Raw genomic sequence first — 27,983 nt, forward strand, 5'->3', positions numbered from 1 at the left:
AGAGCCAGCTGTTTGTGGGTGGAACTGCCGGCAACCGGCAGAGATGTCATTGGACACGTGAGCTATGGCAAGATGGCAAGAGACCTTACCTGACGGCAAAACAAACCCCATAGGAGAAGACCTCCTGGGAAGCTTTTAAACAGCAGAGGTTCTGGTCCCATCCAATTATTCTGACTCCCCAGGTGTGAAGCAGGGCCCTGAAAATGTGTACTTGAAAGACAACTTCGTGAGTGATGATGTACACTGTCAGATCTGCAGAACGTGGCATTTCACAAAATCCATGCTAAAAATACCCAACATACAATGAAGACACAGGACGCTTTAGGACCACGCCTGCTTTACCCAACATAAGGCACAACGCTCACCAAGTAGGCGCACATCTAACAGTCGGGCCCTCAACACGGTCTCAAAGCTCCAGCTCCACTCACCTCCCTCTTCACGCGCCCACCCAGGTGTGAGAGACCAAACCACCCAAACACCCATCCCTACTTTGCACTCCTTTCCCAACCCCTCCTTCCACCTTCCTCTGGTGAACAGTGCTTCTTCCCAGCGCAAGGAAGGAAGGTCCCAGGACAATGTGGAACAGGAAAATCACACTGTCTGGCTTCATCCATATTTAACGTGTCTCTCGGGCCCAAAGCTACATTTAAAATCAGGAACCCGGGCTGGGGACGTGGCTCAGTGGGAGAGTGCTTGGCTCACATGCCCGAAGCCCTGGGTTCAATCCCCAGCAACACACACACACACACACACACACACACTGTCAAATTATGGACTGTAAGAACCAAAAATGGTCACTGCGACAATCTAGGACCCCAGGTCATTTTATAGGTGGGGAAATTAAAGCCCAGAGGAGTGAGATGCAGTTCACTTGGTCACAAAGCTGGCTCAGCCGGAAATCCACCCAGGCATCTCCGCTCCCAAGCTAGTCATTACTCCAAGAGCAGCAGGGACTGTTTTTTTTAGTGTACTCAGGATTAACTTTAAAAGCAAATGTCAGATTATACCAAATGCAGGCGCTCCTTACATAAGGAATCTTAATTTAATGATCAAAGTCCATGCTCTGGGCCAGATCCAGGCTCCCCACTTGCCAGCTCTGTGGCCTCAGTCAGCTTAGGTACATTCTCCATGTCGCAATATCGTCACTTCAATGGGACTTCACAGGCACCTCCTCCAGAGGCTGTTGTGAGAACAAAAGACTCAATACAGTAGTCCTCCTGCCACATACAGTCTTGAATTTCAGTTATCCATAGTTGACTGTGGTCAAAAATATTCAATAGAAAATTCCAGAAACAATGCATAAGTTTTAAATAACTTTCAAATCAGTAGTATGCTGTCATTGTGCTATTTTCTTATTAAGTTGTTGTTGTTAATCTCTGTACCTAATACAAATTAAACTTTGTCAGAGCTATGTATGTATGGTGGAAACACAGTAGATAGTAGGGTTTGGTTGTACCTGAGGTTTCAAGCAGACATGCACTGTGGGTCTGGGAACATACCCCAGCTGATAAGGGGGCAGCTGGATTTATAAACCACTCAGAATAAAGCCTAGTCCAAGGCAATGCTCAAGAAGGGTCAACGTTCATGATTTTCAGAATTAACTCCATGCCTACGTTTTAAAACAATGATGCTCTGGACTGCCCGGGGTCCACGTCCCTCCTCCCAGCACCTTCAATTCCCTCCGGGGGTCTGGTGTGTCACCATCTGCACATTCCCAAGGTGGTTTTTCAAAGCCATGAAGCAATTCCAGAGGCTCACTGGGGCATCAGAAATGAAAGTCACACCGCACTGGGCTTGTGAAAGTCCCTTGCTGACACAAGCCAAGTGACACAGTGGCCATAAAGGGCCAGTGCTGACTAACAGGCAATCTGCCACGTGCCTGGCTCCCATGAAACAGGTCCCTGGAGGGCCAGGCCACAGGTACAACCACTGAATTCCCCACACAGGTCATCTCTGCCAAGGACCGGATGCCTAAGAGGCCTTTCTAATTTCCTCAATTTCTCTTTTATTTTTTCCTTATTTTTAAAAATAATCCAGGTAAATGGACACCAGTCAGTCCAAATTCTTCTCCACTCCTAAGACAGGCCATGTAACAGAGACCCTAATCCACAAAGTCTGGGATTCTATACATTATGTATAACTAAAAACTAATTTTTTTGTAACCAATAATCCAGAAAAAAAGATGTACTTTCATATTTAACACAAATTATATATTCATTCTAAAGTGTTCTACCAACAAAATAGGGATCTATGTCCAGTGCTAACCAACTCTAATTGCATTATAGTTTAATTAATCACAATATATATATGATAATAGCCAGCTTATATTTTTCATTTAAAAACAATGAACAGATGGGCACATCTATAATGCCAGCACCAGCTTGTAGTATGAAATAAAAGCCCACTGGCTAAGGTAGGAGGATCGTCAGTTCAAAGTCAGCCTCAGCAGCTTAGTGAGGCCCTAAGCAACTTTGTGAGACCCTGACTCAACAACAAAAGAAAAAAAGTGCTCAAACTTGCATCTGACCAAAATAGTTTGCAGCATTTTCTACAAATTCATCATTTCCTTGGTGATGCACGCACTCTTAAAAATAAACACACTGAGCAGTACACACCGACATTCACCCCGGCACAGCTGTGATGGCAAATGCCTGGAGGTAAACTAAATGTCCATCAGCAGAACAATAATTGAGAATTGACAGAGAAAAGGGGGACCTTCCTTTTAAAGGGCTGGGGATGTGGCTCAGTGGGTAAGCACCCCTGTGTTCAATGCCCAGTATGAAAAAAGCAAAAAATAAATTTAAAAAAAAATGGACAAAATACAGTTCTTACCTATTTCTACATTCTGTTTAACAATAGGTATATAATGCCTAGATCTGATTCTGCCCTTTGACTCATTTTAAAAGTTTTTCCTAAGTAAATTTTATTAATAACTAGTGTAAAAGATTCGATAAACCTTTGACAAAAACCGTTCAAATAATTTTCCTTTGGGAAACAATACAAAACACTATTATTTTGGAAACCAGAAACCTAAAAGTTTGAAATTCTGGACACCTGTCCAAAAAGACACACCTTAAGAATAACTGCAAAAACATGCAAATGGCCAACAGGTATATGAAAAAAAAATGCTCAACATCACTCCTCATCCAGGAAATGCAAATCAAAACCACAATGTCACCTTGCTCCAGTAAGAAGGACTAGTATGGGGCTGGGGTTGTAGCTCAGTGGTAGAGTGCTCACCTTGCATGTGGGAGGCACCGGGTTCGATCCTCAGCACCAAATAAAAATAAAATAAAGGTATTGTGACCATCTACAACTAAAAAAAAATTTTAAATAAAGTACTATTATTAGAAAGACAAAAGACAACAAGTGTTGGCAAGGATAGAGAAAAGGGGGCCCTTCCTTATACCCTGTTGGTGGGAATTAAATTACTGAAGCCAGTACCGAAGATCTGCACACCCATGTTTGCTGCAGCACAATTCACAATAGTCAAAAACAGAAACAAACTAAATATGCATCATCCCAGAACCACAATTAAACCTAAATGCCCATCAGTGGATAAATGGATAAAGAAACTGTGGTACATATTCACAGTAGAATACTATTCGGCCATTAAAAAAACAAAATCCCATCATTTGCATGGATGGAACTGGAGGTCATTATGTTAACTGCAATAAACCAAGCACAGAAAGATGATCACCATGAGATCTCATTCATACATGTAATATAAAAACACTGAGGTCACAGGATTGAGAGTAGAATGGTGGTCACCAGAGGCAGAGGCTGATCAGCAGGCCCTAAGTGACAGTCAGAAAGAAGTTCTGCTATGCCACTGAGTCAATTATTGACTTATTTCTGACAAGAGGGACTCAAACAAATATACTGATAGACTGTACGCAAAACCATGGACTGGGGCTGGGGCTGTGGCTCAGTGGCAGAGGGCTTGCCTAGCATGTGTGAGGCACTGGGTTTGATCCTTAGCCCCCCATAAAAATAAACAAAATAAGAGCATTCTGTCCATCTACAACTACGAAAAAAAAAAAAAGTTGAAAAAAAAAGTCTGAACTAAGGATACTCTTTGAGCAGAGGACACATCATACTGCCAACTCAGAGTTACCACCTGTTCTGTCCTTAAGCCCAAACTTGCATCTGACCAAAATAGTTTGCAGCATTTTCTACAGATTCATCATTTCCTTGGTGATACACGCACTATTAAAAATAATCACACTGAGCAGTACACACTGACATTCACCCCAGCACAGCTGTGATGGCAAATACCTGGAGGTAAACTAAATGTCCACCAGCAGAACAGTAATTGAAGTGTGCTGCATCCAGACACTGAAATTCCACCTGTCCACCACAAAGCACAAGGTAGACCTACAGGTACTGACAGGGACAGATAATTACAACGTAGTATGAAATAAAAGCCCAGGAACGATGTTTCCCAAGGGCTAACTTATAAAAGAAATCATGCAGATGTCTCTTACTGCATATATCATTCCACACATTATTCTGCACTTTGTTATTTTTCTCCCAGATGTGTTTGTTTAGATATGCAAAAAAAGTCTGTGAAGGACACCAAATCCAACCCTGGGAGGGATGAGGATAGATTTTACTGACTATATTTTGTTATTTGAAGCCTTTACAGTAAAGAATGTGTTCTATATTTTTTCACTTTTAACTAAAAATTGACTTCAAATCACATCTGACACTTGTTGACATACAAGAAGTGCATTTGAATTTCTCTTATCGTCTCCATAAAACAGCCCTTCTTTCTTGAACCATGCATTCTTCAGTTTCTACAAGAGTTCCCACACTCCCAGGCTGACGGAAAGCATTAGTGTATATGGATTTTAAACACAGCGTTCTGGCACTGCGAAAAACAACCTGAAATCAAACGAAAGTTTAAAATTATGTCAACGCTGGGGTCTGTTCACTGTGACATGATTTGTCTTTGATCAAATATATCACCTCTAAACTCCTCCTCTACCCCTATCACCACCAGAGTCTATTCTGGTTTCTTTTCCCACAAATAATTGCTCTGTTTTTCCTCCCTGGGAGGCATGAGAATCTCCAGGCCCTCCAGCTTCCCACCAAGAACCACCCTGGGAGCAGCTTCTTCAAAAACTCAGGTTCTTACCACAGGAAATTATGGACAATCAGGGGATGTCTCTCTAGTCCTTCTGCAGGATCTATAATAATTCAACAGCAATCTATGAAAGCATCATGCATCTCAGCCTCAAAAATGCAATGCTAGGTATATACGCTCTTCAAAATAGTAGCGCAGCATTTTAAAAAAAAAGACATTCTGGGGGCTCTTCTAGAAAGATATGGATGTAGCTGACAAACCCAGCTGCAAATCCCGCTGAGCTAGAAGAACAACAGGGCAGACTCAGCCACGCCCACGGCGGTCAACAGTAGCCTGCATGTGAAATCTCTCCCAGTTACGTTTATTGAAGTTCTACAACAGACACACATAAGCTAGGTAATCATTTTTCAAATGGGCTTTTAAAATGAGACTACTTAAGATCCACACCAAGCTAACAGACCAGATGAAGACACCACAGCCCTGATGTCTCCGTCACATTGTCTGAGGGAACCTTCAGAAACTCCCTTGGCATCCTGGAAATGAGGAGAACTGTCACCTCCCCTGGCAAACCTCCCCAATTCCCAGAGCCAGGTTAATTGTCCCTTCTGTATACTCCCCTTGTGCTCCCCTCTCCCACCACTACCATGCCACACCACACAGATTCCTTCCACACTGACGTTCTTTATTTACACGTCTCACTTTCCCCACTCAATTGCAAGCTCTTCCAGGACACGGAGAGTAAGGTATTGATTTTTGTGGTCCTGAGATAAAACGAGGGGGAGTTTCTTAATGCATGAGCAGTGTCTGTGCTGCAAACCTATTGGAATATTTAATTAAGGACCCGTGGTAGATGGGCATCTACTGAGAACCACTGGAGCAACTCACAGGGGGAGCTTCAGAGAAATTAAACTCTCAAGTGACTGGGAGCAATTCCCAAACTCCCCAATATCATCGTGCCAGTGATGAGAACAGGCACGTACTGTAAGTACAAAGGAAAGACGAGGCAAGCAAGAGGCAGAAAGAAGAGTCACTGTGCTAGAAGGAGAAGGCAGGAGCTGAGCTGTGAGCAGGGAGTCACACGTTGCTGGCAGTGCTGAGCCCTGAAGATGGAGGTGTGGGGCAGGGGGCATCTTCCTATACCTCCCGCGCATAATCAATACTCTTTGTTTTCACTGGAACCATTACGTCTGTTTCAAAATACTTCCCTGTGTCCACTGATTTAACTGACATACTTTAAACATCAACTGTGTTCTGGGCTTTATTTTGGGGGGTGGGGAGGGTCTCCGATGTAAAGAAGTCACTGTTGCTAGTTCCACAGTCAAATGTGGGAGACGCACACACTGGTGATCACACACGGCATACTGCACCTATTGTACAAGGGTTCCTTGTTTGGTGGGAACCCAGAAAAGGGGCTCCTGATCACCTCCACGCTCCCCACTCCACAGGGATCATGGAGAACCCGAGCGCAACCCCACCAGCAGGGAAAAGCAAAGTCATCGATGGGTGTAGCTGCAGACTCCACAGCCAGCTCAGCACACAGTGACCAAAACACACGTCAGCCCCCCCCCCGCCCACACGTAGGAACAGGGCTTCCTTTCCTTTATTTTTTATTCTTCTCCGCAAGTGCTTGATTATCTGGGGAAGTAGTACAACTCCTAATATGTGTAACCCCATAGAGTTTTTTTATTTTTTTTAAAGAAAACTATGAGTCAGCTAAGCTGTGAACACTTAAGCTGTGTCTTCTCGTGGAGCCACCAGGGAAGGGCCCACGTGCAGAATCCGGGGAGCTCAGCAGCAACCTCCCATCTGCTTACCTCGTGTGCTGGTGGCCATGTCAGCCACTTTCTGAAAGGCGTCCAAGAAGGCAGCTGCTGCTACTACGGTTGTCCTGAAATGCAAACAGATAACAAAAACATGAGCGAGGGCTCAGCATGGCTAATTCACTGCAGCTCAAAGGCTGCAATCGCTGCTACAGAGAGAATGGAACCTCCCAGGAGAACAAGTCCCTGGGCATGGACGCCCGTGGCCACTCAGCCTGACCGTTCCCTACACACTACAGTGTCCAGCTCCTTCAGCGCTCATCAATCAATCCAAGTGGTTCTTCTCGTTCCATTTCCCCTATGAATTACTACCAGGCAAAGCTGTACAAAGGAGGAAAAGATAGGTGTTTCTACCTGAAATAAAAAAAACATCATCAGAAATATAACTGATGCAGGGGAAATCAACTTTAGGAAAATGATCCACACACGTGTGATTTGGGCAAAGAACTCAATCTTGGAAAGAAACCATGGAGTTCAACAATTCACCATAGAGAAAGGAAATCGAGGCCACAGATCTAAAGGGAATTTGAAGATCACTAGTTTATACCGGAGCTGGGACTCATGTTCCAGCATCATGACAAATGAAAACAAGGTCTTGCTTCCTCGACCTTAGGATGCCATTTCAACTGTGCCTTCCGAATTCCTAAAAGCTGAGAATGAGGAGAATTTACTGTTCTCATTTTTTTTCTAGAAACTTTTTTGGATTCTGAACATCCTCTTGGGTACTGTGTGGTCTACTGGATCCCAGTGCTGTGGCCTAAGATGTCACATGAGGAAGAGTAGTGAGCAGGCCGGGCCAGTACCACAGGCTCCAAGTAAGCCCAGAGCTCGCAAGCGAGGACCTCACAACTGAACTTAGAGATCAGTATTATTAACCTTCAAGAATTTCTTGCATGAATCTAATCTCTACTGAGCATTCCTAAGGAAGCAAAGTTGCTAAATTAAGACTAGAAAGTAAGGAAGATAAAGGAGAGAAATGGCCTTAAAACATAGCAACCGTGGTTATGAAACAGAAGATTTGTGGAAGGTGCTGGGAGTTGTCCCTCAGAGCCAAACTTCAAAATGAGGCCTGATAATTTCTAGTAGAGCAAGAAAACTCTCCACTTTAATTCTCAATAATAATTATATGCACATGCACACACACAAAACCAAAACAACAATAACAACAACAACAAAAACACCTACTCTGAAACATTCACCTAAACAGAACTAGACACTGCATGGGCAAAGGCCATAAGAGGGGTGAGAACTTGGACTCAGCCTGACCGCCCAAGCTCAAATCTCTGCTCTGTCATTTCTAGTGGCATTACATTACTAGTAGCATGTCTGCGTCTCCATCTCCTCATCAGTAAAATGCGACTGATGACGGTACTTACCTTGTGGGGCTGTAATACTTAGACAGGTTGACATGTGCCTGGCATACAATAAGCACTATATAATGTTGATATCAAATGATATCAAATGCAAACTCTCCAAAAGTTAGCTTTATCAAGCCTCCTAGAATTTATAAATACCTCATTCTGTTTTGCAACTAATACTTGACACACGGTTTGATTTATTCTCATTCAACTCATTGCCAATCATACAAATCTCAAGAGTCAGCTGTGGGGGAGACCTGTATATTATAGTCACTGGGGCTCCCAGAAAAGTTAGGATGATGGCCAATTTTGAGGAATTAAGAGCTTTTAAATGGCAGTCATATTGTACTTTCTGACACTGTCATACAACTTCTTGGTCCTCTCTAAGGGCACAGAGTAAATAGGGAATCACCAACGGCAAGGAGTGATCCGGCTTGAACACGTCAAGGCCTCTAGGCTGCTTCTGCAGTCTTTCTCCTCTAACACAGAAAGTTAAACTCAGCCATAGACTAGCAGCTTGACAAAATAACAAAGAGGCTTGCATGTCATTAAACATTATAAGATATACCTTGTATCCATGGGGTAAAAGATTAAGTTTTGCTTGCCATATTCAAGATGGCTAACGAGTTCAAGGCTTTAAGCCCTAGCATCCTCCTTGACAAAAGAGAACCAGAACCATCTTCCTGGTCAACTCTAAAAGCCTGACAGAGAATTAAAGGAGGCCAGACAGGAAAAAGTTGGGGAAAATGTATTTCAATGTTATATGCAGGAGGAGAACTCCCACAGGATGGAATAAATGGTGGCCTTGGTGGAGATGGGTGGGGGAGTAGACAGAGCTCAGTGAGGTGAGGCTGACGAGGGCCTCAGCTGAAGACCTTAAATTCCGAGCCGAGGAGGTTGCATCAGCAGAATGTAATTACAAGTTCTTATGCAGAGAAATCGGAAAGGACTGGACAACTGGAGGAGGCGCCATATTCTGGAGGCCAGCGAGGACCTGGAGGCCCACTTGAGTCACTGCAAATCCCAGCCACGGGCCCTGACTCAAAGCTGAAGGGATGGAAGGGAAAACATGCACCCCTCCCCAGTTCTCCCTACAGGGGAGCCATGGAACCTCCAGTCTTTCTGCTAAAGCTCAGAACAATAATCTCCGCTCAGACAGAGGCCCAGGAATGTCACACCATTCCTCCCTTATCTGTCTGTCATCCAGGTGGCTCTTTAATCTAGAAAACCCCTCCTGACCTGCTCTGTTCTCAAACTATCCTTGTCCACCCAAAACTTTTATGAAAAGGTCATCAAGTAACTCCTTTTTTAAATGTTCCCTGCTTCATGGAGTACCCGCAAGGCACAGAGTCCTGTCTGCACTGAACTAACAGTGGAGTTTCAACAAGATGCTATTTTCTATCGTATCACATGCTATGGGAACCAGCACACCAGGCAATAAGAATAGCTTCCCAGAGCAGATCAGCAGATCTTGTTTGCTTTTCCAGGCAGCTTTACTAAGGCATAATTTGCATACTATGAAATTCTCCCTTTTTAAGTGTACGATTCAAAGACTTTCAGTAAATTTAGAGTTGCTCGACTATCACCACAACCCAATTTTAGAACATCTGCACCCACAAAAGACACCTCTTAATACGTTATTTGTAGTCAGTTTCCTTTTCCACCCCTCACCCCAGGCAATCACTAGTCCACATCTGCCTCTGTAGATACGCTATATCCAGACATTCACCTAAACAGAACTAGACACTGCGTGGGCAAAGGCCATAAGAGGGGTGAGAACTTGGACACAGCCTGACTGCCCAAGCTCAAATCTCTGCTCTGTCATTACTAGTGGCATGACATTACTAGTAGCATGTCTGCATCTCCATCTCCTCATCAGTAAAATGTGACTGATGATGGTGCTTACCGCGTGGGGCTGTGATACTTAGATAGGTTGACATGTGCCTGGCATACAGTGAGCACTACATAAATGTTGCCCATTGCTGCCTTACACGCCGGACCCTCAACTTCCTGAGGCAGGGCAGGTGAGTCCAATTCTACACATGGGAAGCCGGGGCCAGTCACATGGCTAATGGATGGTATTGCTCCAGTCAGAGCCCACCACGCTTCTCTAGATGTCATGCTTCCAAAATTAACCCCGGTCTGCCTGTTGGTCCCCGACTCCAGCCTCCTCTAAGCACAGTGTTCTCTTCCACGGAGCCCTGGCTCCTACTTACCGCAGCTGGGACTGCAGCTTTCCTGCCTTGTTTATGAAGTCTTCCCAAACTGGATAGCTCCCCTGCAACAAAAGAAAGCCATCAGTAAGTGACACTGTGACAGACACCCATTCCAACAGGCACAGAACACCCAATTCCAAGTATGCAGGGCAGGGTCTAGGGACGCGATCTTCCTTTGCAGGATCTAGGACATGCTACCCAGCTGTCTATACATGCCTTGCCCCAGGAGGGGGTTAAAATGTACTTGTCCCTGTCATCTTGCAAATGCTACAGACACTGACCAGAACTAGCTGGCAAAAGCTAACACGTACGCACGTGAGCCAGGAGATGGTGCATGCAGTTTAAGATGCACAAAACACTTAAGGCACTATCCTGAGCTACCTGTTCATGCAACATGGCCCTGGCTGCTCTCACCTCTGTCCCAAAACAGCAAGGAGGAGGGAACCAGAGCGACTGGGACTCGCCCCTGGGACAGGTGGCCATCAAGAAGCATTATTAGACCATCAGAATCTTTTTTTTTTTTTTGACTATCAGAATCTTAAGGTTGGAAAGTCACTGAAACATAGCCACTCGGCTGGCACCCAAATGGCAACAGGTGGTTCCCCAGCGCCCCTCAGCCGACAAGGAGCCCATCACCCTCCCTGGAAAGCCTGTTAGACACCCTGCACTGATGCTCATGCAGCCCTAGTTTTAACCCTCTGGGAGTCCTTGGAGTGAAGATCGATAATCCTGCTTCCACACTGACATCTTTTCAAAGTCAAAACACAAATCCAATCCCACTGCACAAGGGGACCCTGCTGAACACCCCGCCTCCACTGTCCCACAGACAATCCATCGGGTCTCCCTTGGTCTTCTGAGTACAGTACACAGACACAAACTCAAATCTGCAGGTGTAGCTCTGACCAGGGCAAACTACAGCCCAGTCCGATACCTCCTGCCCATACACATTAAATGTCTATTGAGATAAAAGCAATTCCCCAAGAGGCGACTCAAAAAACAACCAGAAAAGGGGAAACTGTGGTTAAAGGTGTGGTGTGTGGCACCAAGTCATTTAAGACTAAGACCAAATGCTCAGGGGGTTATGGTTGCAGAATAGAAGATCCATTTTAAGAAGCTCAATAAGGTTCAAATAACATGCCTCCCCTTGGTTTGGGTTTTAAGGGGAGAAGGAAGAAGCTACGATGAAGCTCCTCACCACCTCTCCCAGCACAGAAGCCCGATCAAAGCTGTCTACAACTGCGACCAACCAAAGTCACCACCATCAAGAACGACTGTCTCACAGGGACATCAGAAAACCTAATTCCTTGTGGTGAAAGAAGTCATCGGGAGTTCCGACTTTTTAAATTTTTCTTTCTTTTTCTTTTTTAGTACTTCTTCTGTGATGATTAATCTTGACTGTCCACTTGATGGGATTGAGAGACACCTAAGAAATTAGTAAAGAACACCCTGAATGTGTCTACAAGTGAGCTTCCAGAGAAGACTGGCAGGAAGTCAGCAAACTGAGGGTGGAGACCTGTCCTAAATGTGGACCACACCATCCAACAGCCTGGAGACTAGGACTGAACATGGAGCCGAAGAGGCCAGAAGCCCACCAGGGTGTGCAAGGTCAATTATTCTTGTGCAGGTGCGGTTTTTTTGCTGGTGCCATGGCTCGTAGACATCAGACTCTAGTTGCTTCAGCTTTGGAACCTGGACTCTCACCCTGACTCTCCAGGGGGCTTCTAGGCCTTCAGCCTCGGGCTGGTCCTTCTTATTCTGAGGCTCCAGCTAGATGAGCAACTACTGCTTCCTCCAGCTCCCCAGCCCTAGATGGACATTGTGGGACTATCCAGCTTCTGATCCTGTGCGTCAATCTAATAATGCCACTCGTATAATTATACTCCCATCCTATTGGCTCTGTTCCTCCAGAGAACACCGACTAATACAAACTTAGCTTCATTTTCTTTTGTCAAATGAAAGTAGAATTAGATATGATTTTATTTGGAAATTAATATGCACTGAAGTAACACCTTATTGTAAAATGACCTATCTATTTATGTATTTCTCTAGCTATTAATTCTGTCTGAAACGGTCACAGAGATATCTAATAAATTGTCTCATCAAACATTAAAATGGGTCATTTCCAGGAGCTAAAATCTGGACCACTGTATGGCTTTCTTCTTGTACTTTCTTCTATGTTCAGGTCATCTGTTTTCTTTTTGTTTTTATTTTAATGAAAACAATAAAGTTGTTCTAAAAGAATGTAAGATCAAGTTAAAGGTGCTGCCAACCAGAGCAGTGAACCTGGGTGAATTCACAATGCACCCAAACCCTGAAGCTGCTTCATACACGGGGCTAGGCTGCATCCACCGGGTCTGCATTTGTGCACCTGAGCCCTGCCTGGCCCGAGCGCAGGTCTCAGGTTATTCCCATGAGACAATGAGCGAGGGTGTGCACGTTGGGGCTGAATCCTGTCCGACCAGCTCCTGGAGGAGGCCCTCTGGCAGCTGCACCTGAGCGACTGTCAACCAGCACCTGCCACAGGTCACCTGCCACAGGTGCTGTTACCACGTGGCCTCCATCCCCTGTCTGTGCCCTGCAGGCTTCTGAAACCTGAGAGCAGCACTGTGCATAAACTTATGCTCAATAAAACCTTGAGAGCGCTCAGGCCACTGTCCCAGGCCCACCAAGAGGCAGGAGGGTCCCAATCCTGGTGCTAATGCACTGATCATCTTCTTATCAAGCCCACAGATGAACGCGCCTTCCTCATCTACATCCAAGTAACTGAAGAGTTAAGCTGAGATCGGAGTCCTCGAGAGCTAGAGCTCTAGCTGGAGGGTCAGAGGCGACATCCCCAAGAGCATCAAGGTCCCCCACGGCCTCAGCTAGCCGTTCCCTCTGTTTCTGATCCACAGACCTGTCAGGAAGCTCTTTGAAAAACCTGAGCAGGTTCAGAAACCCCACCCTACTTCCAGCCAAAGGCACCGTCATCTTTACAAGGCAGAAGGACATGAGGAACAGGCCCTCCTGGCCCAACCACCCCTCCAGGGACCCCCAGAGGAGGCTGCCGAGATGACCAGTACCGATTAAGGGCACACTCACCGAGAACACACCAGGCTGGCCCAAGGCCTGGACAGGGAGCCCCGCATCCCGATTTCTACCCACTGCCCTGACTATAATTGACTGGGAAATCATTTGGCATCTCAGATCCCTTTCCTTGTAATGATAATAATTAGGACAATTTCATCCCCTCACCAACAGTGACAATTAGTAAGCACTGAAAACATGGGAAAGGAACAAGGAAGAGAAACGTGGGCGTCTGATCTCCCGCTCTGAATCCCGGGGAGCATCACTGGGCAGGCCTTTCAGTCTGCGTGTGGGAATATCATCCCTTCACGGGGCTGGCGTGAGGAACAGACGAGGCCACACAGGTGTCAAAGAGACGTCCACACTCCCACGTTTACTGCAGCACCATTCACAATAGCTGGGACATGGGATCAACTGTGTCCCTGAGTAGATGAACAGATACAGAAAATGGGGTGCGTCTACACAGAGCACTACTGCTCGGCTACAGCAGTTCAACATGGTGAACCTGGAGAACGTTATGTTAAAAAAAAAATAATCCAGGCACAGGAAGACCAGCATCTCACGATCTCAGTCACATGTGGAGCCTCAAAAGCTGACCTTGCAAAAAGAGGTTTTCAGAGGTGCAGGTGGTTGGGGGGGGGGCAGGGATGGGGAGACGGTGACCAATTGATATATAATTAGGTGGGAGACAAAATGTCCAGAATAGGTAAATATAGAGACACAGTAGGTGAGTGACTGCCGGGAGCCAGGGGCCGGGACGTGCTGGAGTGGTGGGGGCAGGAATTGGGGACCATGGCCATGGCCACAGAGTTTCCATTCTGCCCTAGAGTGGACTGTGGGGATGGTTGTATGACTCTGTGAACGTCCTAAGAACCAGTGGATTGTACACTTTAAATGGGTGGCTTGTGTGACATGTGAATTTTATACAACAAAGCTGAATCAATAAATAAACAAATGAGGTCACACATATAAAGGGCTCCACAGAAAGGCACCCGGGGGTGCAGGCATGCGGACGGTGTCTGAAGGGAGACAGCCCTGCAAGTCAGGCCCTGGCTCCAGGCTGGGGTCCCAGTTCATAGTCCTGGGTGCAGATCCTGCCCAGGTGGATGCCATCTGCATCTCACCAGGAACCACAGTGAAGGCAGGAACCGACCGAGGCAGCCGGGAGCACAGTGTCAGACGATCCGTCTGCCACTCGTCAGCAAATGGCACGGTGGCGTCCTCAACCCCGCCACGAACGTGCCTGGAATTCACAACAGCTCGAACCACTTAAATCTCTACTTATCTACCCTCACTTGGAGCCTCACTTCAGTCTTTACCAAATTAGCAACAAAAGGAGGGTCCCCTTTCTCCTCAAGGGGTACGGTACACGGCTCCCCACCCACGAACACCCACTCAACCCCCAGAAGGCTGCCAAGGCAGCTCTCTTGACTTGCGATGCTTGACAATCGATCAGAGTGTCAGGCCCACCTGTTTTAGGCACTATATAATTTAATGGATTCTTAAAAAAAAAAATCAACTTCTAAGAACAGAAGACAAAAACCTCCTTGTTGAGAGACAAGAGAGGAAAAAAAGTGCGTAAATGTTATTAAAACTTAAAAGGAAGGTGAGCTTGGGTTGTTCCAGATTTTTTTATAAGTTTCTTTCAAGGATATAAAAAAGTTTCTACCCACCTGAAAGTAGTTTTACTATAAAAACTCAAAAGCTTACAGGATGTGGGAAAGGAGGAAAAGGGTAATTTTTGAAAGATAAAAGGCAACAGAGAGAAAACTCTGGGTCTTTTACTAGGAGACTGGTAAAGAAGGCCACACTCAAGTTTCAAAAGGAACCTGCAAACCAGGACCCTGGATGCACCCAGAATCCTTTCAGAAAGTGACTCCAATACAGTCCATAATTTTCCAATCTGCACCTGCTGACCAAGAAGTCACCGGAAGCCATCGCAAGAGACCCCCACAGCATTTCTGGGGAGTGCTGTCCAGAGTGGAAGAAATCCCTAGGAACGCATCCCCAGAGTCAGTCGTGGAGACTACGTCTCAACACTGACCCACCCAGGGGTGCTCACCAAAGAGGACATAAAGCGTTCATTACTTTCCAGACACATCAAAATCAGAGACTTGAAAGGTCCAGCTGAGCACCCAGGTTCTGCTTCTGCCCAAAGTCAGGGGCAAAGGGAGGAAGTCTCTCTTCCCAAGAGCCAGGCAAGGTCTGGGCGAGAGACCCAGGAGCCCTAGGTGGGTTTTAGACACAGAACTCACTGTCCCCAGGTTCCCAGGGAAAGGGAAGGGGCCTTCTCAAAGGAACAGGAGGGACAGCAGGCTGCTCAGAGCACACGAACGGGCCTATCTTGGTCAAGCCGCACAGTCCAGGTGAGAGGGGCTTCCCCGGCCACATGGCCTGATTCACACTGCTGCAGCCACCCAGCAGGTGCCCACCAGGCTCCCCCAACAGCACCCCGTGGCCCTCTTCTCTTCAAACCTCCAGGATATCCAAACAATCTTGAGAAGTCTCCTCAGCGGTCACTGCCTCATTCAAAGGTCACCTCTTCCAGAACATTCCCTGGCACACTTCTTTCCGCCCACTCTTCCTCCCTCCACTTATTACACCACTGATTCCCCTCCCCTGAGCCCAAGGTCTTCCCTTCCAAACCACAGAACAAGGTCAGAGAGGTGGAGGGAGGAGAAAGTGCTTCCAGGAAGAGGCTCGGCTGGCACCGTGACAGGTGAGCAGGAGACACGGCCGGCTCTCCCCGGGGACTGGGTGTGCATGTCCACTGGAGAGAAGAGGACAAGGACACAAGGGCAGCCCTCAAGGGCAAGGTCCAAAGCTCAGCCACAAATGGGACAGCAGAGAAAGATCAGGGTGGCCTTCCTTCAGCTGGTGACATCAACTCCAAGCCTGTCAGGTGACAGGAGAAGCTAGCCTGTGGTCACATACCTGGCAGTGGCCTCATCCCTTTGGGAACAAGGAAAATAATGAATTCAGGTTTTACTCTTGAGGACGAGGCTGCCTAATCTCCCTCTACTCCTCAAGGGCTGGGCTGCCACCTTCGCCCACCCCCGGGGGGCCTTCCCTCCCCGCCCTCAAGGTGGACACTGGGAAATCCCAGGGCCCCCTCCTCCTATCCCTCCTTGTCCTCCAGGGGCCCCAGAGCCAGGAGGCCCAGGCGTGTGCCTGACGCAGGGCGCGGGAGCCAGCCAGCAGCCATTCTGGCTCGGGGTTCTGTTTGGCTTTGCTTTGTATTAAACAGAGGCCCCGATGGCATCCCACACACGGCGAGGGAGGAGGGACTGTGTGTAACTCATCAGCACGGCTGGTTACTGGGTTCCATCAATAATGCAGTAGCCGCCTGGCCCAGCCTGGCCCTGCTGCGACAGCAGAACCTCGAGGGACAGCTGAGGGAATTCAACACCACACGGTCACACAGGGAACCGGGGCTGGGGACTGCGGTCTGGGCACCCAGCAGGACTCCCACAAGGAGGGATTCGATTTAATGGAGAATAAAACAGGGGCTAGCAGGGCACAGGCTCCTGGGTTCCAGCTCAAAGGCCTTTGTCCTGGTCAGAAGATGCCAGACAGAGGCTGGATGGCCAACGGTCACAGCTGAGGACAATCCAAGGCACACAGGACCCGACGGCTCCCTGTTCAGTTTGACAAGCATCACCATTAAGCAAGAGCGTTTTCTGAACAGTTGCTGGGCACCAAGGACATCCACCTGCACTTCTCCAACTTTAACTGACACGGCCACCGCTGGGGGTGTTGCAGGCATGTGACCTGAGCACCTCTGCTGCTGGGCCCAGCCACACTCTGAGGGGCACAGCCTCAGTCCACGCTCACAACCCTGCAAGGAAGGTGCTATTATTTTACAGCTGAGGAGACTAGGACCCAGAGAGATTGCAGTGAAGGGATCCAGGCTGCCACGTGACGCCAGATCTGTCTGACTTTGTAAACCTAAGCATTCCCTGATTCTGGGGAGTCTAAGCAACCACAAGACCCGGCCTGACTCAGGGCCCAGCCCAGCCCAGCCCAGCCCTGGGGCTGCAGAAAGTGGCTCACACAGTCACTGGGCCCTGCTTTAGATCCCTGGGTCCTGCAGGAGCCCACAGTAGAACAGGCAGCAAGATTGCTGGATCATGCCACACCTGACTCTGACACAGAGGCCCCGGGAGAGCTGCTTGTCACCCCAGAAAGGCACAGGATCCTCAACCACAGAAAAAGAAAACACAGAACAAAGAAAATTTCCCTGTGTAGAAAAGGCTGATTGATAGAAACACACCAGGACACAGAGTTTCCATCGCTATGGTATAATTATGGACATTTTTTGTCTCTTCTTCAGGTTTTCTGTGGATACTGGAAATCAGCTTCTCCATAACCGCTCTGGACGGAGCACTGCCCCTGCCACCACGCCCCTCCCCAGGTCTGCAGGAACCTCAGAAGGGTGAGCATGAGGAGGGCAGCCCACCAAACCCTCCAAGAGTTCAGACTCCAGGGATATGGAAAGCAAAGACACTCCAGAGGAGCCAGGACCCTTCTCGCCCACGCCCAGCATCCGGGACACCTCCCTGCTTCACACAGAAGGCAGGAGGCTGCTCAGCTTCCAGAAGTGGGTGTGCAGAATGAGGGGCAGGGTCTGGGAATGCCTGTCACAGCTCTGTCCTCAAAACCACACTTCCCCACCCCAGCCTGCAAGATGAAGGGCTTCTAAGATCCCCAGATGAAAGGCCCGGGTGAGCCCAGCCACCATCAACATCATCCCTGGGCTTTTATTCTGTGATTGGGGCTTGCCTAATCCACTAATTATCCCTGTCCATCTCGGGGATGACAGCCTGGGGGATAATCAATGGTTGCCTCCCTGCCCACCCGCCCTCACCCATTTACCCAAGCACACCAGCAATAAACATGCCAATGAAAAGGAAGACCTAACCACAAAGGTGCTCCAACCAGCCCTTGCAGAAGGTTCCATTTGTAACGACAAAGGCATCCAGTGCTTCCTTCACCCACCCACTAGGCTGACGCCCAGGCTGTGTTCTGACATATGGGCGTGTCTCCCTTAAAATTTTAACAACTAAACAAATATGACAACCGATCTTCAAGTCTATTCATTTTTTTTTTAAGTTCTCTACTTAAAAGTAAGCATTCTTCAGTCTATCCCAAACCATCCACTAGCCACACAGGGTTATTTAAATTTCAATTTTAAAAATGTGATATTCCCTGGAATTAAATAAAATGTAATATCCCCTATAATCCCAGTGGCTCAGGAGGCTGAGGCAGGAGGATCCCAAGTTCAAAGCCAGCCTCAGCAACTTAGCAAGACCTTAAGCAACTTAGTAAAACCTTGTCTCAAAATGAAAAATAAAAAAATGGTCTGGGGATATGGTTCAGTGGTCAATCCCAGGCACACACACACAAAAAAGTGATATTCAGTTTCTCAGTCCCAACAGTCATACTTCAAGGACTCAGAGCCATGTGCAGCTAGCATCCAGAGTACTGGGCAGGAGACCTAGAATGGCTTTCTGCACTGAAAGCTCTACTGGACACTGCTGGCCACACCAGGTCCAAGTACCCAGGCATCAGTGGGGTGTTCCATAACGACACCCAGGTTTCTGGATCTACCTTCCAATTTTTGCAAAATGTGTATCTGCTTCATGCTCCACATTTTTTTTTTTTTGAAAATGGACCCCTTACCTCTCCCTTCCATTCCCCAAATTCAAGGGTCCCTTCCCCCGCTGGATTTTCACAGCATGTGACCTCCCTTATCATTTGAGAGAGTCCTTCCCACCAAAAAAGAGAGGGGCAGAGGCAGTGAGACGCTGCTGCCTTACATTTGCACAACCAAGCTTTCGAGGGGAAAACCTGCGAGCCATTTAGGGGTCCATGACCTGATGAGCACCCCCTCACTGTGGACAGACCTAGAGCATAAAGGACTTTCACGGCAACCCTGGGAGGGCAGCTGGAGGTGACCACGTGTAACACTGTCCTTCTTGCCACCGAGAAATAGGCACAGAAAGGGTAAATAATTGGCCCAAAGCCAGAGGAGGGTCTGCCCTCGCCCCCATCCACAGCCTCATCTGCTGCTAAATTTGCCCAGTTATTTTTAAAATGAAATTGTTCCACAGGTTCACCTGAGACTGGCTGATTCTCCACATCTGGAAATCTAGAACTCGCTGTGTAACCCTCTAGTGTAGGGCTGCTGCTTTACCCGAGGGCTCATGATGAGCGCCTGTGTGCACTGAAGCCTCCCCAGAATAACAAAGATCTACCCCTCTCCCCTTTGCCCCACTCCAAGGCCCAAAGCCATTGCTCCGCTTGTTTGTTCCTGTCTGCCAACGTCCACATGAGATAAGGAACCTAAGCAGAAGACACGGGGACCTGCCCCCTACTCCAAGCGGTCACCCCTCCCTGAGACCTGCCCTCTAAGGGAGGATCTGCCTCCACTAACTCCCAAACTGCTTCTGCCTTTAGGGATGCGTTCCTCTTGGGACCAATCTCTCCTGCACCCTGGACAGTCGGGCCAAGACACTTGCCCTAGAGAGAATCAGGCCTGGGCTTCGGCTTGCTCCCCTAACTGAGCATCTCTGTGCTCACCCTGACGCCCCTTCTAAACTGAGACTCTCCCAGGCAGGCACAGCCTCGCCAGGTCTCGGCCTTTGCACAACACATACTCTGTGCTCCGCCATCTTCAACGAAACCAACTTCCCCTTTGGAGTAGAAATGGCGTCTCCTCCAGGACCCAACTCTCACCCTGGGCTGCCAGGAGTGACTCCCTGGTGGCCAGTGAAGAGTCACAGGCCACGAACATCACCAAAAAAGGTGTCTCTCCACTGGCTGTCATTCTCCTTGCCTGGATAAAAGGGCCCAGACGAGCACCTTTGAGAATCTGGAAGGGTCAGTGCGGTCCGGTGGTTAAAAGCACAACTCTAGGGTCAGTCCACCCAACTTCAGATCCCCACTGGGTGACCTCGGGCAAGTTGCTTAATCACCTGCCACCGCCCTGTCTTCATCTGTAAGGGAGGCTGATGGTCAGTTCTCCCCTCCAAGGGTAGCTGTGAGACTATAAGAAATACCAGCAGTGATGAACACAGGAACTCGACACTGTATGTCGGCACACAAGGCCAGTCTTCCTGATGGGGACGGTTCATGAGCACCTACTATGCACAGACCACGCACAGACAGGGGAGGCCGTGCAGAGAGAGAACAGCAGATGGGCTGAGAAACTCAGTCTGGTAGAAAAGCCATGGACGCCATCTATCCCAAGGCCCTGAAGGGCAGCATCCTCTAGTAGCAAGTACTAGAAGTGGTGTTGGTACAAGCTCCCCAGAGTGGCGTGACACCTCACTGGATCTCAAAGGATAGTGGGAATGTTCCTGGCAAAGAAAGAACAGAAAGGAGGGAGAAAGGAAGCAGTTCCCTCAAAAGATGGAATTAGCACAGGAAGGAAGCAGAGAGGAGCGGCTATGTCTGAGCACAGGATTCACTGTGTCCACCTGAAACTCATTCTAGGTATATCAGGTGGGGGTCCAAAGAGGAGGGGGTCCTTCTGCAAAGGAAGTGCTCAGCGGCTCTGGGTGGCCTGAATCACCTACTTACAGTGCAATCCCAGGAAGGCCTAAAGAGAATCAGCCGGGTGTTTGTGAAAGCTGCAGATTCCTGAGCCCCACCCCAGATCTGCACCATCTCTGGGAATGGGACCCGGGGGATCTGCATTTTTAGCACAGTTGCCAGAGGTTCTCTGCTCACCAAAAACTACACGTACGGGAAGATTTGAGAATCTCTGCAAGACATAAAATGTCACTTGATCCTCTGGGCCTTTAGAAGCTGGGGCCTCAGCAATTTCTCACCCCAATGTCCACTTCTAGCTCCTTCCAAAGTAATGCTGGGCTGAGACAGGCTCTTTGAAAGACATTCAGGAATGGGCTTCAAAAGCCTTGAAAAGGGCACAACTTTGGACCCAGGATAACTCCTCCAGCATCTAGCTACAAGGATAGACTCACAGCAGTGTTGCTTATAATCTGCAAAAAACTAAACACAATCAAAATACAAACAAGTAAGGAATAAGCTCCCCACCTCAGGGCTTTTGCACATGCTCATTTCTTGCTTGGAACATTCTTCCCCAATATCCACAGTACTTAAGTTGTCCCTCAAATGTCACCTTCTGTGAAGCCTCCCTTGACACTCTACTGGAAAGCAGCCACACTGCCCTGCTTCTCCCCATTATACAGAATCCTCTCAGTGCACAAGAGAACTGATTTATTTCATCACCCCTACTCACTAGAACACGCATTTTGTTCACTGCTATATCTGCAGCACTTCAAAAAGAGGCCAACACACAGTAGGTCCTCAAATGTGTCAAATGAGTTAATTACAGACACAGAAATGCAACATGAAACAGCCATTGGAAGGAGCATGGCTTATACCTCCACGCGTGGAATCCCAAGGTCACTGGGTTGCTAGGCAGAAAGGACATTTCAGCCGGCCTCATGGACCCTTTGTTTAAAATGCGTGCGCTCCTGTGAGCATGTGGAAGAGCCCACTTCGTGATGGAGTGCTTCTGGGTGACTGGTTTTTGACTTAATTGAAGGCTCTAGTTTTCTTCCATTAACTTTGTATTACTTACATAATCTTTGAGAAGTAATCCCTCATGAAATGTTCTCAAAACATTTCGCTAATTTTTTTTTTCAAGAAAAGGCTGCCTCCTCAGTGACTTAATTAGGGTGTCCCTAATTAAGGCCAGCACAACATCAAAGAGGCCAGGTTCCCAGGGACCCAGGTTCCAGGAGCCTCCAGGGGCCTGGCTGCAAGACGCCCTCAATCCTGCCAGCAGCTGCTCCGACCCGGGGCTTGGCCCTGGGCTAACTCCTGGCTCTGCTCCCCACTACCTGCTTCCTATTGGGGTGTCTGATGCAATTATTCAGGCCCCAGATCACATCCTGCTGTGGAGCTGGCTTTGAAGATTGGTAAACACTCACTTCAAAAACAAAGAGCAATCATTAAACCCAACTCAAAGACTTCCTTAATGGCCGCATGCGTGGCTGTGGTGAGGGCCTCAGAAGTGACATGAAGGCCTCCCTGGGAACTAATTCCATGGGATTTCCAGCCTCCTCCTGCAATGCCCCCCTCCTGTTTCTCACTCCGTCAGGGGGTGCAGAGGGGCTGCCAGGGTGACCCGATAGAAGGGGTTTCCTCCAGCAAGACAATCGTGTCTGTGTGGCCACGTGCACCCAGCGCCCCTGCGTACTTCTCTCTGCTGGTGAGTTGGTGGCACCACGGGTGTGTCAACTGCCCAGCCATTTCAGGTCAACAGCTGGGTCAGATTCTATTTAAAGAGGGACACCCCTTGAAGATTCGAGGAGCAGCTCAGAGGGGAGCCTAGATTTTGCCATGTCGTGTCTGGCTCATCCCGATTCCTGAAGGGAGAGGGACAGCAAGATCATCAAAGAAATCGGAATCTTTTTTTTTTTTTTTTTTTAAAGAGAGAGTGAGAGAGGAGAGAGAGAGAGAGAGAGAGAGAGAGAGAGAGAGAGAGAGAGAGAGAATTTTTAATATTTATTTATTTTTTAGTTCTCGGCGGACACAACATCTTTGTTGCTATGTGGTGCTGAGGGTCGAACCCGGGCCGCACGCATGCCAGGCGAGCGCGCTACCGCTTGAGCCACATCCCCAGCCCAAAGAAATCGGAATCTGAGAAGGAACTCCAGCGGCAGCCCAGCACAGACCCTGTGATGTCACCCCACCTGTCCACTCCCAGCTCTACCCCAGCTGGCAAATGACAGAGGCGACAAAGTCATGAGCTGCGCCTCAGTTTCCCCACCCGCCAAGTGGGGACTACCACAGCTACAATAAAATGGGAATAACAACCGTAACCACCTCCTGGGTCGTTGGGAGATTAAATGAGTCTGTCTTTGTCCGGCATTTAGAACAGTGGCTGGTAGTGCCAGGCGCAGAAATGCTCACTGAGTAAGAAAAATAAAACTCAGTTCTCAGCTTGGGTATCACCTAGACCAAAAGGCTTCTGTAGCTCTGTCCTCTCACCCCAAATAGGAATCAGAAGCTGTCCCCAGAGCCCCATAAAAGCTTGTGCTGACTTCTGCAATGATGCAGATCACACTGAATCCCCTTTCCTCGCCTGCATCTCTCCTAGAATGAACAACTTCAGGGCGAGAACTGTGACTGTCCTGGTCACAGGTGTGCCTCCGCTACCCTGCAGCCCCAGCCCACAGCAGCTGTGCCATGCTATTTGTTGAATACAGACACTGGATTCTGTCAGATTATTTCCAGGTTGGCAACCAGAAAGCTCTGCCTTCCGGGCTCTATGGCATTTCCAAACTGAAGACTGTTTTTTGTATTTTCTGAAACATTGGATTGCTGCTAATCAGCGGGCCACTCTCTTTGGAATCACAGATTATGTATCCTTTATCCAAAATGCTTGGAACCAAAAGTGTTTCAGATTTCAGAGACTTGGGGATGGGGGGGGGGTATTTGCATTGACTGCACATCCTTAATCTTAAAATCCAAAATGCTCCCAAATCTAGAACTTTATGACCGTCCTACTGGGGCTCAAAGGGTTTTGGATTTCAGATTTTGGATCTTCGGACTAGAGATACTCAATCCACAGTGGGGTGCCTTGGGAAGGCGCAGGAGAGCTTTTAATCAGCACTTGTTTAGTCCCAAACCCATCCTGAGCACTAATTTAACCTGAGGGACTTTAAGAGGGAAGTATCATTCTCTCACCATGTCTACAGAAAACCAAGACTCAGGAAGGTGGGGTCACTTGCCCAGAGTAACAGAGCTAAAAGTGGCAGGGCCAGATTTCACAGCCACTTTTCAAAGTAAAATGCAGTGAGCACTAGGCAGAGTCCAGCTTGGAAGAGAAGGAGGGGACAGCAAATGAGGGGACTTTCTGATGGACCTGGAAGGATGAGCAGGGCCAGGGCAGGAGGGGGAGGAGCAAGGACATGTTTAAGGAAGCCAAGTCCAAGCTGGGGAGCACAGAGCGGCCCACATCACAGGGGCCCTGGCAGCCAGGTGAAGGCAAAGGGCAGCAGGCAGGTAGGAAGACCCCACATGGCCAGACCCTGAGCTCAGTACCAGCTGCTGCTACAGGGCAGGCTAGAGGCAAGTGAGGGCCACTTTGCCTGGGCACCCCAGAAAAACAGCAGAAACACAGAACACAGCTCCCCTACCCCCCATCGCCTTGGCCTCAACATCTCTAAGACTTTTCTTATCCCTTGAAGCTAAAATAAATGCCCTGAAGATCCTCGCCAGACCCTCCCCAGGTTCTCCCCTCCCCTTATAAACAGACAGTAAGGTATGCAAATAAAGAAATTGAAGGTAAACAGGCCCTGCTGGGCCGGAGGAGGGTTATAATGAACTCAGCGGTGATTTATTTAGCAAGAAAAAAAACAACTCAACTTCTCCATTTCCAGAAGCCTCACTGCAGGCTCTAAATATAGCTCTGAATAGGGTGGGGCAGTCTTGCCCTAAGAAGGGGTATCGATGATAACTACACTGATTTTTGAGACTTCAAAGTCCTCCATCCCCAAATCCGCAGTAAGAGCCGCTGGGGACATCTGAGTGTCTGGGCACCAGGACCAGGTGAACCTTCATGAGTCATCTCTCATTTCAGAATCCTCAGGGCAATCCATGAGGCAGGTGCTTCGTCAGACCCACTTTACAGATGAGCAAAATGAGGCTGCTCGAGGGATGGCGTAACTTGTCACGGGACTCGAAATCAGATCCCTTTGATTCCAAGGTCAGCAGAAGCTCCAGAATGTGTCCAGGAGAGCTTTAGTGGCCAGCAGCAGGTGGAAAGTGAGCAGGAAGCTGCAGGGCCAAGCAGGCGGCCCTTCCCCTAGGCTGTTCCAGACCTCTGTTGTGCAGCCCAGAAGCCACTAGCCTCACATGGCTATTTAAATTTAAATAAATTAAAAGTAAATAAAATTAAAAATTCAGTTCCTCATCTCACTAACCACACTGCATGTACTCCATCGTCACATGTGGCTAGTGGTTAATAGATCTGACATATTACAGAAAAGCGGACCAGACAGGACTCTTATAGATCAATAAAAACACCGAAAAGTGTTCTAAAGATGTATTTCGTTGTTGTTGATGTTTAACGCAATTTATTCACACTCACATTTCGCTATCATTTTTTATTTTCATTTTCAGTTGTGGTAAAACACACATAAGAAAATACATCATTTTGATCATCTTGAAGCTCAAGTGTGAAGTCTATTCATGTGGTTGTGCAAACATCTAAAGAAGCTTTTATTCAGACTTGGGTAAGATTTAAGAAAACATTTTGTGGGGGCTGAAATGGTCTAAGAGGGAGCCTGACAGCTCCGGGATTCTCAGCCTGGCTACATGCAGGAATCCCCTGGGGTGCTTTCAAAATCCTAGTGCCCAGGACCACCTCAGAGCCCAGAATCATAGCCTCTGGGGACTGGGACCCCTGTCTTCAAGCTCCCAGGGAACTCAGTGGGGCTTTCCCTATACCACACACCTTTATCCAAAAGGGGGCACCTGCCCAGAACCTCCCTTGGCCAGACCCACTCCTCTGGCCCAGGAGAGCCCTGTCTTGTGGCCAGGAAGAGGCCCAGACGATACCTGCCTCCCACCTCCAACTCTCCAGAGCTGCTGGCGCTAAACGGGGCAATACTTTTACTGCTGTCCAATTCTAAGAGAAAGAAAGCAAATAAAAAAGACACACAATTCAAAAGGCACTCAATTGATTTTTTTTTCACCCACTTAAACTAGACAGGAAAAGAAAAACCACTTAGAAACCGGGACCAAGGCCTCCCATGCCAAGAATCGGCACAGGAGGAGGACTTCTGGCCAAGCCCGTCAACCTCTCCAAACAGACTCAGCCCAAACTGGAGGGCTACCGGGACGTAATTAAACACAGAAAGCTCTTTTACAAGAGAGTTCCGGACACGAAATGAGTTCAAGGTAAGCAGTTGCCTTTGATGAGTCACGTGAACTTTGGGTGAACTTGGTGAATTCACATGATATGGCAGTGGTGGGGGTCGGATGCCAAACCTGCAAGGAAGCCTAGCCTCAGGACAGGTGGTCTCCTGGACCTAGGGACCTACAGCCAGTCACGGAGGAGTCCCCAAGGGCTCTGTGTGGACAAGGACAGGAGCCGAGGGTGACAGGCTGGAGCCTGGTCCCAAGGCTTCTCCACCCTCTGTACACCCAGGGAAACAGGAGGCAAGGGGTATGCCAAGTCATCTGTTGGACAAGACAGCTGAGTGGGAGGAGAAAGGAGGCCACAATGTGTGACATCATAAACCGGTCATTTTCCATAAAGGTGCTGGCCGGATGAGAGCTGCCCACCCCACAACGGTCCTCAGAGCCTTGAGGTCAAGTCCATGTCTCCAGGCTGGCTCTGGCTAGAAGCAGAGAGAAGACCACAATGCCTCCGAGAGCCTCCTGCAGTTCTCAGGCAAGTGAAATGCCACGATCTAGAAATGAATCCACACCCTCACCCTCTAGAAATGAATCCCCCTCCCCACCTTCCACTAATGAGCTCCTGCTTTGGGGTCAAAGAGGCCAAGGTTTGAATACCAGCTGCACCTCACTGTGTCCTTAAACAGGTTACCAAATGGCTCCAGGCCTTGGTTTTCTCATCTGGAAAGTGGGTGGATGACAGAACACATGAAATTATGCACACCAAGCACTCAGCACAATGTAGGTCCTCAACAAATCACTTCTGGCCCAGTGTTCAATATTACAAAAAACAATGAGCACCTACTAAGTGCCAGTGGCACACCAGAGCATCTTATACGACCATGACCCCCACACTGGCACAGTAGGTAAAAACACAGTCATCCAAACAGGGAAGCAGAGATGAATGGGAACCCCACTAAGGCCTCCCAGAGGGTTGGAGGTGGAGCACATGGGGAGTAAGAGCTGCTCTGGAAGGAATCTGCACTAAGAATGGCTCTTTGGTTATTTGGTTGTTTTTGTTGTTTTACTTTGTTGTGGTGGCACAAGCTCAGATGAAACATTCCGCAGGCTGCATCTAATTCAAGGGAGAAATTCTGCAATCAAATACAACAGGCTTCCTTGAGGCTCAGCCAATTAATTTACTCTGTTGGTCTCTCCTGTTTGCTACTTAATAAGGCCCTGCCAGCAATGCAATCTGCAAATCTGAGTTCAAGTGCTTAAGCATCAGTCAGTTCCGCTTAAGGAGCCCCAAATACAGCTTGTCTGATGTCCTAAGAGGCTAAATCCGGCCTTTGGCTTCTGTTCTGTTTGGGGTAAGGTGTTTCTTTTGTTTTTGCAGCAGGGTGGGTTTGGGGTAGTGTCCCAAAGGCCCCTCTGAGAAGCAACAGGGAACTCAAAATGACCTCATTGTGCCATCCCCAATTCAGGAACATCAAATGATCTCACTATAGGAGGAACCTTGCCAGCTCTCACCTGTCTGCAAAGATGGAAA

General features: G+C 48.1%; 1 protein-coding gene across 6 annotated transcripts in view; it reads right to left on the reverse strand.

Annotated features, from left to right (window-relative positions):
* Positions 1–27,983, reverse strand: part of MTSS1 (MTSS I-BAR domain containing 1) — a 152,450-nt gene that overhangs the window by 118,629 nt on the left and 5,838 nt on the right. For all 6 annotated transcript variants that reach the window (XM_081265885.1, XM_081265883.1, XM_081265884.1 and 3 more), the window contains exons 2-3: positions 10,484–10,545; positions 6,904–6,977 (exon numbers count right to left, since the gene is read on the reverse strand). In XM_081265885.1, coding sequence (XP_081122011.1) covers positions 6,904–6,977; positions 10,484–10,545 — 136 coding nt within the window. The remainder of the gene's footprint in view (positions 1–6,903; positions 6,978–10,483; positions 10,546–27,983) is intronic.

This window comes from Spermophilus citellus (assembly GCF_964194105.1).
Source record: "Spermophilus citellus genome assembly, chromosome: 14".
Lineage (NCBI taxonomy): Eukaryota > Metazoa > Chordata > Mammalia > Rodentia > Sciuridae > Spermophilus > Spermophilus citellus.